Here is an 11,614-nt window from a genome sequence, read left to right on the forward strand (position 1 = left end):
CCTCACCACCAGGAAGCAAACGACAGTGCAATTTCGTGGACTCGTGGACCAGCTCGCTGCGATGCTGCTACACTGGAAGGCAGCGACTCTGTCGAAGAGCAGCAGGCTCCTTCTCATCCAATCAGTCCTCACAGCGATACCCATCCATTCAATGTTAGCTCTAGGGCTGCCACCCAAAACGCTCGCAGCAATGACCAAAATCTGTCAAAGTTTTCTATGGAGCAGCAAGGCGGAGGCGGGAGGAGGCGCCTGGGGCGTCGTCCGCCGTCCAAAGTGGGCAGGTGGCCTTGGCGTGCTGGACTTGTGCTGGATGAATGTAGCTTTGCAGACAAAGTGGATCTGGTTACAAAAGACGGACACCTCCAGGCCTTGGGCGGAGTTTGCCATTCCCGTGCCCAAGGAATCAAGACTACTCTTCCAGGCGGCAGCGCGCGTGCACCTTGGCGATGGCAAGAGCACTTTGTTTTGGGAGGATCGATGGCTTATGGGATCCAGCATCCAAGAGCTTGTGCCACGTCTTTATGACCGCATCCCGGCGCGTGTGAAGAACTCAAGAACCGTCTACGAAGCCATAACCTCAGATGCTTGGGCGCGGGACCTTGGGCCGGCCATTGACCACACCACCTTGGAGCAATTCTTGTCCCTATGGCCCGCGGTGGTGGCCACCCGCCTGAACGAGTACGACAGCGATGCTATTACCTGGGCCTGGAGCAAGGAGGGGCAATTTTCGGCTAGCTCGGCTTACCAGGCCAAGTTTTGGGGGCTTTAGGTTTCGCCCACGGCTTCGCTCTCCTGGGGCTCGCGAGTGCCGCTAAGATGCAGGTTCTTTTCCTGGCTGGCCATCAAGGAGAGGTGCTGGACCTCGGACCGACTGGCGAGGCGAGGATTGCCGCACCAGGACGCTTGCCCGCTGTGTGATCAGCATGATGAAACGATAAACCACCTGCTTCTGCACTGCGTTTTCGTCCGACAAGTGTGGACTCGAGTCCTGCCCGCGCTGGGCATGGGGCATGTTGAGCCTCGCCAGGAGGAGACGCTATCGGACTGGTACGTGCGCAGCGGGCTAGATAGGCTGCCCAAGAAGCGGGCGAGGCCGAGGCGCGCGACTTGCTTACTAGTCCTCTGGGAGGTGTGGAAACACCGGAACGACGTTGTGTTCAATGGCAGGACTCCATGTCTCAGAGACTTGTTGCGAAAAATTGCTAGCGAATACGTGCTATGGAGGGACGCGGGACTGCTCCGCGACGATGACGATATGCACCAGGGCATCGAGGCAGCTCTAAGGTGGGCGCAGGGCGAGTAGTCACATAGTGTGCTGGGTAGAGTAAGGTGGAGTTGGCGTGGGTGTCATGTAGCCGTGCCCTGTAAAATTATTTTGGGGTTCCTTCCCCTTTCTTCTCTTAATAGATGATACGCACACTCGTGCGGATTCGAGAAAGAAAAAAGAGTGTATGAGACATCGAAACACTGGACCGACAAAGATCTGAATACCAATTGACCTGTGATTATTTTTATCTTTTGAAAAAGGGATCTTCCTCCGATTTCCATCACCAGAAACCACACCTATGATTATATTAGATGTAACACCAATTCAGAAGAACATTAAAGATTCTGGGTAGGAGTAAGAGACTTGAGAAAGAAGAAGAACAGAGGAGATGAGTCATTGAGACTTCATTTCTTGATCGATAATTTAGCCTGGGTACAATTACGAGCTTATAACTGGCCCCACGTCACTCGCTAACCACATGGCGCACGCTCATCTACTCCTGTCCACATCCACCGATCGGCAGCGCCTTTCCATTTTCCCGCCATGGCTTTCTCCGCCAAACGAACTTCAGTTTCGTTAGTGAACCTTTTCTGCTCCTTTTCTTCAGCTTCCGATGTTCCAGCCCTTGCAGGCATCACCTCCACCGCATCCGGAGGCCGGGTCACGCCGTGGCACTCGCCCAACAGTGTGAGACGACGGGCCTCTTCCTTATCCACCAGACGTGCACCAAGAGGTCGCGGCGGAGCCCCGTGCATAGCGACAGTGCCGGGTTTTGCAGCATCGAAGGCGGCCTGCGCGGTGAAGGAAATGGTGGAGCGAGTCCTCGGCATCGAAGGCGATGCCGCGCGTGCATCGCGCCCGGACAAGGGGCAGCGACGAACTCGTCATCGCGAACCGTATGAGATATTTTGAGTTGTGGGACGGAGCTGCACGGAGAAAAATAGTTCAGTGACTATATCTTCATTTCACGCACACTCCCACGTCAATCCTGCCCCGGTCTATGTAAACAACAGTGGAAAATATTACTAGTAGTAACATTTCCGTCAGAAAGGAGCCAATCATTTGCCAAAACGCGACATTTGACCTGATCTTGTGCATTCGAAGAGCAAGTACGTACGTTACGTACGTACACTGCACTTGCCTTTTTTCTTTCCTTTCAGAAACACACAAGCCGCGTGTCTTTTGTATTTAAGAGAAGGGAGCCATACATCGTTCTATACACTCCACTTGGTTAATATGATATTATGGTCTGTTAGACAGTTACTGGGTCATGTTAGTGACTGGGTCTGTTAGACAGTTACGACCGAGTTGACTTGCCATCTTCTTCTCTCTTTCTTCCCGATAATAACGAGTAGATTTTCAGCAACTACACGTAAACGGAGTATACATAAGCAAAGTTTTCGTAGCAACTTTAGCAGAATCAAAGCACTGAAGCTCAGTAGTACAACCAAATGAAGCTCATGTTGTGGATCATAGGTAGCTTAGCTTCTGCCACCTCAGACCTCTAGCTAGCTAGGTCGATCAAAGCGCATCATATTGACCGATGGGTTCAGACCGCTTCGACGTCGATGAGCTGAAGCATATCTTGCGCCCCGGTTCTTCCGCGGCGAAGATTGACTGGTACGTTATATGATCCAGCCAGCCAACCAGATTTAGTATCTGCATAGCCTGATGATCTCTCCACACGTATCAATGTCACAGGGGCAACGAGGAGCACCGCCGCTGCATGGTCGCCTGCATGGTCAAAGGCGCTTACGTCCTCGAGAGCGACAGAGCGATGGGCAGGACGGAGGCGGCGGCGCTGGCGCCGGCGTGGTGGGAGAGCTTTCACTTCCGCCTCAACCAAAAACTCACGGACGGCAGGTCCATCTATGGTGCCATCTACGAGCATGTGGCCGGCCCCCGCCACCCAGCTGCTCCACGGTATGTCGTCGCCTTCAGGGGCACCATGCTGAAAAACCCCGATAGGAAGGTGATGGTGAAAGATGTAATCCTCGACGTCAATATACTGACCAACACACTCAAGTACCGCACGCGCTCCAAGCGAGCGCGAGGGGCGGTCGAGGGACTTATGGCTGACCCAGCTAGGTCAAACCCAGACCGAGAGGAGTGCGCTGACGTCTGGCTCGCCGGGCACTCTCTTGGCGCTTCACTGGCGCTGGACGTGGGGCGGAACATGATTGTGGAGTGGGGGCTCAACCTCCCGACCTTCCTCTTCAATCCGCCGCAGGTGTCATTGACACCTGTGCTCAACTTGCTGAAGGCGACGGACAAGGCCAAGTCGGGCCTGCACTTGACGAGTTTCGTCTGGAAGGTCGCTGCGGGACGTTTCTCCGATTCCCACCGAGAGAACATGGGGCAGCTGTTCAAGAAGCTTGAACCGTGGGTGCTGAATCTGTACGTGCACGACAAGGACTGGATCTGCCAGGGCTTCATCGACTACTTCGAGCTGCGGCAGAAGTACCGCGAGCGATTCCCTGATGCTGGCACCGTGTGGATGACAATATCGTACCGAGACATGCTCTCGCGCCTCTTCGGCGAGGAGACAGGGCAGCCTCACCTCCTGCCATCGGCAACGCTGTGGAAAAGCAGGCTCGAGACCGATGCGCACGGTCTCCAGCAGTGGTGGAAACCAGACAGAGTGCTCGAATTGGGGGCCAAGTCTTATAGCTACACTACCTGAAGCATAAACTACTTCCAGTTCTATGCCTGCTAGCTGTTGCTCCTTGTCGAAGTCAGTGTTTCTTCTTTTCTTTTGCGAATAAATGCAGTTCATCTCCATAACGTTTTCTTGTTAAACCACATGAAAATGGTGATATCAGGTACCAGTTTAAAAATAGAGAATTGTAAACTTCTCGCTAGTTATACGTTTCTTTTCCATTTTACCAATTTTATGTTGTCCTGTAAAACGTTTGATTTGTAAACCTATTCTTGTAGCCTGGGTTCAAAGCTTCTAAGCCTCACTGCAAACTCTTTGTTTTTCGGCATTCCCTTCTCCTTGATCTCCCACACCTCTATAAACGCACCTGTAATGGGCTAAAGCGGATGAAGATTTGAAGCAAATTGATGAGAGAGAGAGAGAGAGAGAGAGAGAGAGAGAGAGAGAGAGAGAGTGCACCGCGGGCTAGAGAGGAGGAAATTTCCTCCATGCCCAGCTAATTAAAATGAGGGCGACGCCAACACCAAATTCTTCTACCGCCGCATTAACGCCCGTAGGCGCAAGAATCACATTCATCGGATCAAGCATGCTAATGGTTGGGTGACCGAGCACACAGAGAAAGAGAAGCTAGTTCATGACCACTTCTCTCAGGTCATGGGGAGGGGAAGCATGAGCAGCAGAGATTTCAATTGGGAGGAGCTTCGTGTCGAGCCTCATGATTTGCAAGGTCTCGACGACACCATCTCTGAGGAGGAGGAGGCTTGGGCAGCCATTAAAGAAATGTCTGGGGATAAGGCGCCCGGTCCAGATGGCTTCAGAGGGATTTTTTTCAAGAAGTGTTGGAGAATTATCAAACACACTGTCATGAGGGCTGTTCAGCGCTTCGACTCCCTACATACCTCCAACCTGCAGTGGGTCAACTCCGCCAATGCGATCCTCCTGCCAAAAAAGGATGGGGCAGAAGGCATCTCTGATTATAGGCCTATTAGCCTTATCCACGCCGTCGCCAAAATTATTGCCAAAGTTCTCTCGCTTCGTCTTGCTCCCCACATGGATGACCTTGTCTCCAACACTCAAAGTGCCTTCATTAAGAGACGAAGCATCCACGACAATTTCATGTACGTCCGGAATCTTGCCCGGCGTCTGCATAAGAGAAAATTTCCCGCCCTCCTCTTCAAGCTGGATATAAAAAAGGCCTTCGACTCGGTCAAGTGGGGATACATTCTCGAGCTTATGCAACATTTGGGGTTCCCCCCTAAATTTAGGGCTTGGATTGCGGCGCTTCTATCCTCATCTTCGTCAAGAATCCTATTAAACGGCGTGCCCGGCCCTCCGATCTTGCATGGGAGTGGATTCCGGCAGGGGAACCCCCTATCCCCCCTCCTTTTTGTCCTGGCGATTGATCCCTTGCATAAGATTCTGGACCTAGCCACTCGGAAAGGGCTTCTTCACAAGCTTCGCGGTCGGGGTGCCATCATGAGAACCTCCCTATATGCGGACGATGTGGCGGTCTTCGTGGCGCCAATCAAGAGGGACATTGACAATCTTGCTACTATCTTGCGGGGCTTCGGTGACGTGACGGGCCTATGCACCAACTTCCAGAAAAGCTCGGTCGTACCAATTCGTTGCAACCATCTTGATCTTGAGCGCATCCTCACAAGTATGCCGGCGACCCAAGCCTCCTTTCCGGTGAAATACTTGGGCCTTCCGCTTTCGGTGTGGCAGTTGAAGGCAGTACTTCCAATACCTTGTCGACAAGGCGGCCGGAAAACTCGTCACTTGGGAAGGCCAAAACATCACTCCTATTGGGCGAACGACCCTTGTCAAGTCGGTCATTTCCTCCCAAGCGGTGTTCTCGATCACACCTCTCATCGTGCCCTCTAGCACGTTGGATAACCTCAACAAGATTGAGAGCGCTTTCCTTTGGTCGGGTGCAGAAAAGACCACGGGAGCCAAATGTAAGGTCAACTGGAATGCGGTTTGCAGACCAAAGGAGTACGGTGGCCTTGGAGTGCTCAATACCGAAAAGTTCGCAAGGGCCTTGCAGTTACGATGGCTATGGTTTGAATGGAAGGAGCCCAGAAAACTTTGGGTTGGCCTTGGCAACCCCTGGACCGTAGAGGACCGTGAGTTCTTCTATGCATCTACGACTATCACCGTCGGGGATGGCGCCAAAACGCCTTTTTGGACTCCCCTTGGCTTCTTGGTCGTATGCCCAAGGACATTGCACCGCTAATTTTTTAGGCCTCGACAAGAAAGAATTGGAGGGTGCGCAAGGCTCTCAAGGAGAATGCTTGGATCCTCAAAATAAAGCAAGGCACCACTATCTTTGTCAACCACATCTCGGAATTCTTCAACCTTTGGATGCTCTTGCATGACTTCCGCCTTGATATGCAAGCGGAAGATGATATCATTTGGAAGCATGCGAACGACGGGATATACACGGCGAGCTCCGCCTACAAGGCTCAGTTTCTTGGCTTGACCCTATCCCCCTTGTACCGTATGGTTTGGAAGGCTTGGGCACCTCCGAAGATTAAATTCTTTGCTTGGTTGGCCTTGCAAGATAGGATTTGGACAGCCGATCGTCTGGAGAAGCGTGGTTGGCAAAACTGTGGCCTTTGCCCGCTTTGCAAGAGGGAACAAGAAACGGGGACACATCTCTTCTTTAAGTGTCGCTACACGTTTAGGCTTTAGAGATTGATCATAGAGCAGCTTGGACTTGCACACATGGACACCTCCAAGTGGCACTTGGATGAAACCGTCAACGCGTGGTGGCAAAAAAGAACCGACAATAATATTCCTAACCGAGACGCAATGGCCTCCCTCACCATGCTCGTTTCTTGGGTAATTTAGAACGAGAGAAACGCCCGCGTTTTCCGCCACAAAAGCGCACCGCCGACGATTCTTCTTACCAACATTTTAAAAGATACAAAACTATGGGTGACCGCCGGCGCAAAGAAACTAGGGAACATAATAGTGTCCGAGTAATTGCCATGCCGCATTTGTGAGTGCGTTGTAAAAAACTCTAAACTATTCTCTCCCTTATTTAATTGAAGAGGCAAATCTTTTGCCTTCGTTTAAAAAAAAAGGCTCCCAGTCATTCTTGAGCCCACTCTACTAGCTCACCCATTCCTCGTTGCCCATTCAAATTTGGATTGGGATTGCAAATATAATTAAGAATATATGGGAGAGACCCCGTCGTTTGTCGAATGCCGATTCAGAGATGGAATTTTAAAACAAGTGCCACAGGGCAATTCCTATCTTGATGGACGAAACATACTAACAGTATATACAATGCAATTCGGCTCCAGGGTCCAGATGATTTTGAAAGAGAAAAATTCACTACAGGTCCATTTACTTGCACTGGCGTTAGCTTTAGTCCCTGTGGTTACAAATACCCGCAATACGGTCACCAAACTTGCTCTAGGGGTCATCTACGATCCATTATACGGTTTTGTGTACGTATGCGATGAGCTGGCCCGAGTCAACCGATGCCAAATGTGCTTTGACTGTCACATGTGCCCAGCTCACTCGAATACGCATGCACGCAGGTTTTTTTTTGAGTTAAATACAACACAGGTGCCTCAACTTGTCCGATGCGATCACTTTGATGCCTAAACTTGTAAAATACATGAAACTGGTGCTGTGACTTGTTCGAACATTCAAATACGGTGCCTCCGTCCGTATCTGGGCATATGCACAACCCACATGGTGTGCCAACATGGCGTCGACCCACATGTCAATTCCTGTGAGAGGAGTGGGCTGGTTGTTTTACAGAAAATTCCTTGTACTTCAAATAATTTGCACAAAAGCTCCTGATATTTTATTTAAATATGCCAAACTGCATTGATCTCACCTGTTAGATCTAGGCCCCGCATGTCAGCATGTGGGATAAAATAGAGTATAATAACGAAAAAATAGCGCACCGGCAGGATTTGAATTCATTACCTCACGCACAACGTGCACATGTCCTAGCCAATAAGCCAAGAACAGTTATCTGTGCACTATCCAGATGCACTACTATTTGTTAGGGATATCGGACGAAATAATAAAGAGATTAAAAAAGAAAAAGGTTGACTCGCAGAAAATTTTAAAAATTATTAAGAAATTCTCACGTTTGAAAAAAAGAGAACAACTCAACATGTTACCTGCGATCAACTTTAAAAAGTGTTAGTGCATTTTTCTAAAAAACAAGATATTTTGGGAAAATTCTCACTTGTATTAAGAAATTGTAAACGTGTATTTGAAAAATGTCCGTCGCGCATTCAAAAAAATTACAACATTGATTTCATAAAATGCTTGATATGTTTTAAAATAATTATTGTGTAAAAGTATTCTTACATTTCTACAAACACGTTTAACATGTTTTAACCCATTTATAGAATTTATTGTTTTTACACAATCATTTTTAATAAGTATTGAACAATTTTCAAAATACAACTTTGTTGTTTTTTTAATAATTATGTATTCTAAAAATACAATGAAGATACAAAATAATTCTCCGTACTTGTGGTCCTGAATGAAGATACAAAAACATTACGCAATATTTCATAATATACATTGAACTTTTTAAATCCACATAAATTTTACAAACAGTTCATGTTTACCTCTTCGAACTACAAATAATAAAAATAGAATAAATAGTTTAATAGACAACAGTCGCACATTTGTATATTGGAAATTTTACATATATTGTAAAAAACAAAAAGTAACTTGAAAAAAAAAATATAATGGAAATTGCAGAGTCTTGGCGTCTAGCGGGCGTGCTATTTAGCCTAGAGGTCCCAGGGTCGAAACCAATTCAATGACGCATTATATATTTTTTTCCTGTTATTAGCATACAAAGCAATGGCTTATTTGTGACTTTGATTAAATCTCACGGGATTTTCTGCAAAAAAAAACTTGTACGCCTTTCACCCAAGGCAACGCTCACCCACTGATCTGTGGGCCAGCCGCCAGCTGTCACGCCACACGGAGAGCAAATACGGTGGCATACGGATGGAGGCACCGTATATGCACCGTGCGACAAGTTGTAGCACCACTTTTATGTATTTTACAAATTTTGGCACTAAACTGGCAGCAAATGACAAGTTTAGGCACTCATGATATATTTAACTTTTTTTTTTTTTTGCAAAACTGCCAGTTATTAAAAGATGAGAAAAATTCACTAACGGGCGCGCGCTCCTCCTGCTCCTCGCCGTCCTCCTCGCGTCCTCCTTGTGCGCCGGCTCCGCGGCGCCGCTGGCGGCCGAGCGGACGCGCCGGAAGGGCCCCCTCGACGGGCTCCGGCCCTTCGCCGGCGGCTGGAACATCAGCGACTGGCACTACATCGCCGTAAGTCGACCCGTTCTTGACCTACTAGTCTTGCACTCATGCTTGCGCTCGTGCTCACCGTCGATGCATGCTGCTTGCAGCCGGTGGCCTTCAGCGCGGCGCCGGCGTTCGCGGCCGCGGCGGTCTGGCTCGTCGGCTTCGCCCTGGCGGCGCTCGTGGCCTGCTGCTGCCGGTGCTGCCGCGGCAGCCCCACCAGGGACGACGACTACTCCTACTCGCGCAAGACCTTCGCCGCCTCCCTCCTCCTCCTCCTCCTCCTCGCCTTCACCGCCACCGCCATGTAAGCAAGCTCAAAATCCCCATTCCTTCACCATATGGAAACCGAGCCCATGAAGGAACTGGAGGCCGCGGCCGGCAGACGTTCCTCTGTCCACCGTGATTGCACGGCAGACGTTCCTCTGTCTACCGTGATTGGCTTGGTTTCTGTTGGCGTCGTCACCTCCTCGCGCTACTACTCGCCGCTCCTGGTCTAGCCCCTCCGGCGGCGCAGCCGCTCCCACAGGCTCCCGCCCGAGCAGCAGTACTTCATGGACCGCTGGGGCCGCATGGGGGGCTTCATCCCGGCGGGCAATGGCCAACAGCCACCGGCGAGTTTAATTAAAGAGCTGGGATGTGGTCTGGTCTGTAGCAGGGTTAGCAGCCAAGCAGGCAAATGTAACTACAGGGTTAATGTATGCGGTTCAGTACATGAGGGTGTTAGAGATTGGCTCAGGCCTAGGTGTGTTGCTGTCCAAGGGTAATGTCCCATTTTTTAAAGTTAAATCACCTTTTGTATACTTACCGTCTTGCTGTTTCGTGAGCATTCCATCTTGTCTTTCGACTGCATAGGCAAAAGTGTTGTTGGTAATACAGTCTTCTCTTCTGGCATTAGCACTAGTAGATTACAAAAGCTCTGAAAAAACAACACACTCTGCAACACACTGTCCAAGGGTAAATCTATGCTTAGGCTATCTATATATACTCTCAAATTATTAAGTGAGGGGTACCGACTAAATTTAGTTAGCAAACTAGTTTTGTTCTGACTAAATTAAGTTCGAAGTACTGCCATTGATTCAGTTTACTATAGTCTGAATTCAGTCATCAAAATTCAGAATGTTTCATCAAAATTCAGACATTGTTACAAGATATTTTACACAGAATGTAGCAAACAAGACAATATTATAAATTCATAATGGATGGCCATTAGCTGTTCTAGTAACTTAATAGACGGTGTGGTTACCATAAGAGTACAGAGTCCGTTGTGTTATTCAACTAAAGCATCTTCAAATGGTTCGGTCTCTGGATATAAGCTTTTACAGTCTCATACAGAGTGGGGGAGATGGATCGATCGGAGCCTAGCTAGCAGCTAGCAGATTAGTGAGTGGTGGTGATTAACACGAGAATGAATCCATGGCCATGGGCTAGACCCTGTAGGCTAGACCCTGTAGACCACGACGAAGCAGGGGAGCACGGCACGGCGGTCCATCACCACCTCGCCACCGCCCGCGTCCACCGAGTCGTACTCGTCACTGTGCTCTTCGGGGTGTACGTCGGCAGCGGCAACCGGTAGAGGCGACGGCCAGCCACCTCCGAGCGGCGAGTGCGGCAATGGCGTGGCACGATAGATCCGCGAGCCGAGGCAGCGGCCACGACCGCGGCATCCTGACGCGGCTGGACGGCGACGAACCGCCGTGAGCCCGTGATGGCTGGCTAGCGCAGAGCAGCAGTGGCTGCCGGCGCAAGGCCACTCCCGTAGCGAAGCATCTGCGCAGGTCGAGGCGCACACCGGCGAGGTCGGCAGTTCGGCACGCGATATCTGCTGCGTGCGGCGGCGAGCTCCTGGACGTGGCCCTGGTACGCGTGCGCGAGCTCGAGGGCCTCTCACTCGGCCTCGCCCTCGCGGAGCTGCACGCACAGCCGTTCCTCGGCCTCCTCCGCCGCCTCGGGGCGCAGTCGCGCGGCCTCCAGCTCCACCCACAGCAGCGCCACCCCCCGCTCCAGTTCGGCGTCTACACCGGTCCCGGAGAGCATGGCCCGGCACGGCCGGCGGCCAACAGAAAAGCGCGGGGAGGTGGCGACGCCAACAGAAACCAAGCCAATCACGGTGGACAGAGGAACGTCTGCTCGTGTGCCATGGAGGAATGGGTGCTCCGCCCGCCGGACAGCAACAACAGCACCGCCCTAGACGACATCCTCCCGTGCGCCGACGCGGCGGCGACCTCGGAGGCGCTGCGCCGGAGCAAGGAGGTGAACCACCAGCTGGTGGCCACCCTCAACGATGTGCTCGCCAATGTCTCCAACGCCAACGCCTTCCCGCCGGGCTCCGGGCCGCCTCTCAACTACAACCAGTCGGGCCCGCCGGTGCCGCTCCTCTG

General features: G+C 50.9%; 1 protein-coding gene across 1 annotated transcript; it reads left to right on the top strand.

The window, feature by feature from the left end:
• Window positions 1–2,810: 2,810 nt before the first annotated feature.
• Window positions 2,811–3,950, top strand: LOC109779895 (GDSL esterase/lipase At4g10955-like). The gene is made up of 2 exons (XM_020338503.1): window positions 2,811–2,887; window positions 2,969–3,950. Exons 1-2 carry the CDS (start codon window positions 2,811–2,813, stop codon window positions 3,948–3,950), a joined length of 1,059 nt encoding a protein of 352 aa, XP_020194092.1.
• Window positions 3,951–11,614: the final 7,664 nt, after the last annotated feature.

Source organism: Aegilops tauschii, chromosome 5 (assembly GCF_002575655.3).
Source record: "Aegilops tauschii subsp. strangulata cultivar AL8/78 chromosome 5, Aet v6.0, whole genome shotgun sequence".
NCBI classification, from domain to species: Eukaryota; Viridiplantae; Streptophyta; class Magnoliopsida; order Poales; family Poaceae; genus Aegilops; species Aegilops tauschii.

Excerpts from the sequence above, each read along its gene's own strand:
- LOC109779895 (XM_020338503.1), top strand. The coding sequence starts at position 2,811 with ATGGGTTCAGACCGCTTCGACGTCGATGAGCTGAAGCATATCTTGCGC. Across the intron at positions 2,888-2,968 it reads TCCGCGGCGAAGATTGACTG|GGGCAACGAGGAGCACCGCC; the intron begins GTACGTTATATG and ends TCAATGTCACAG.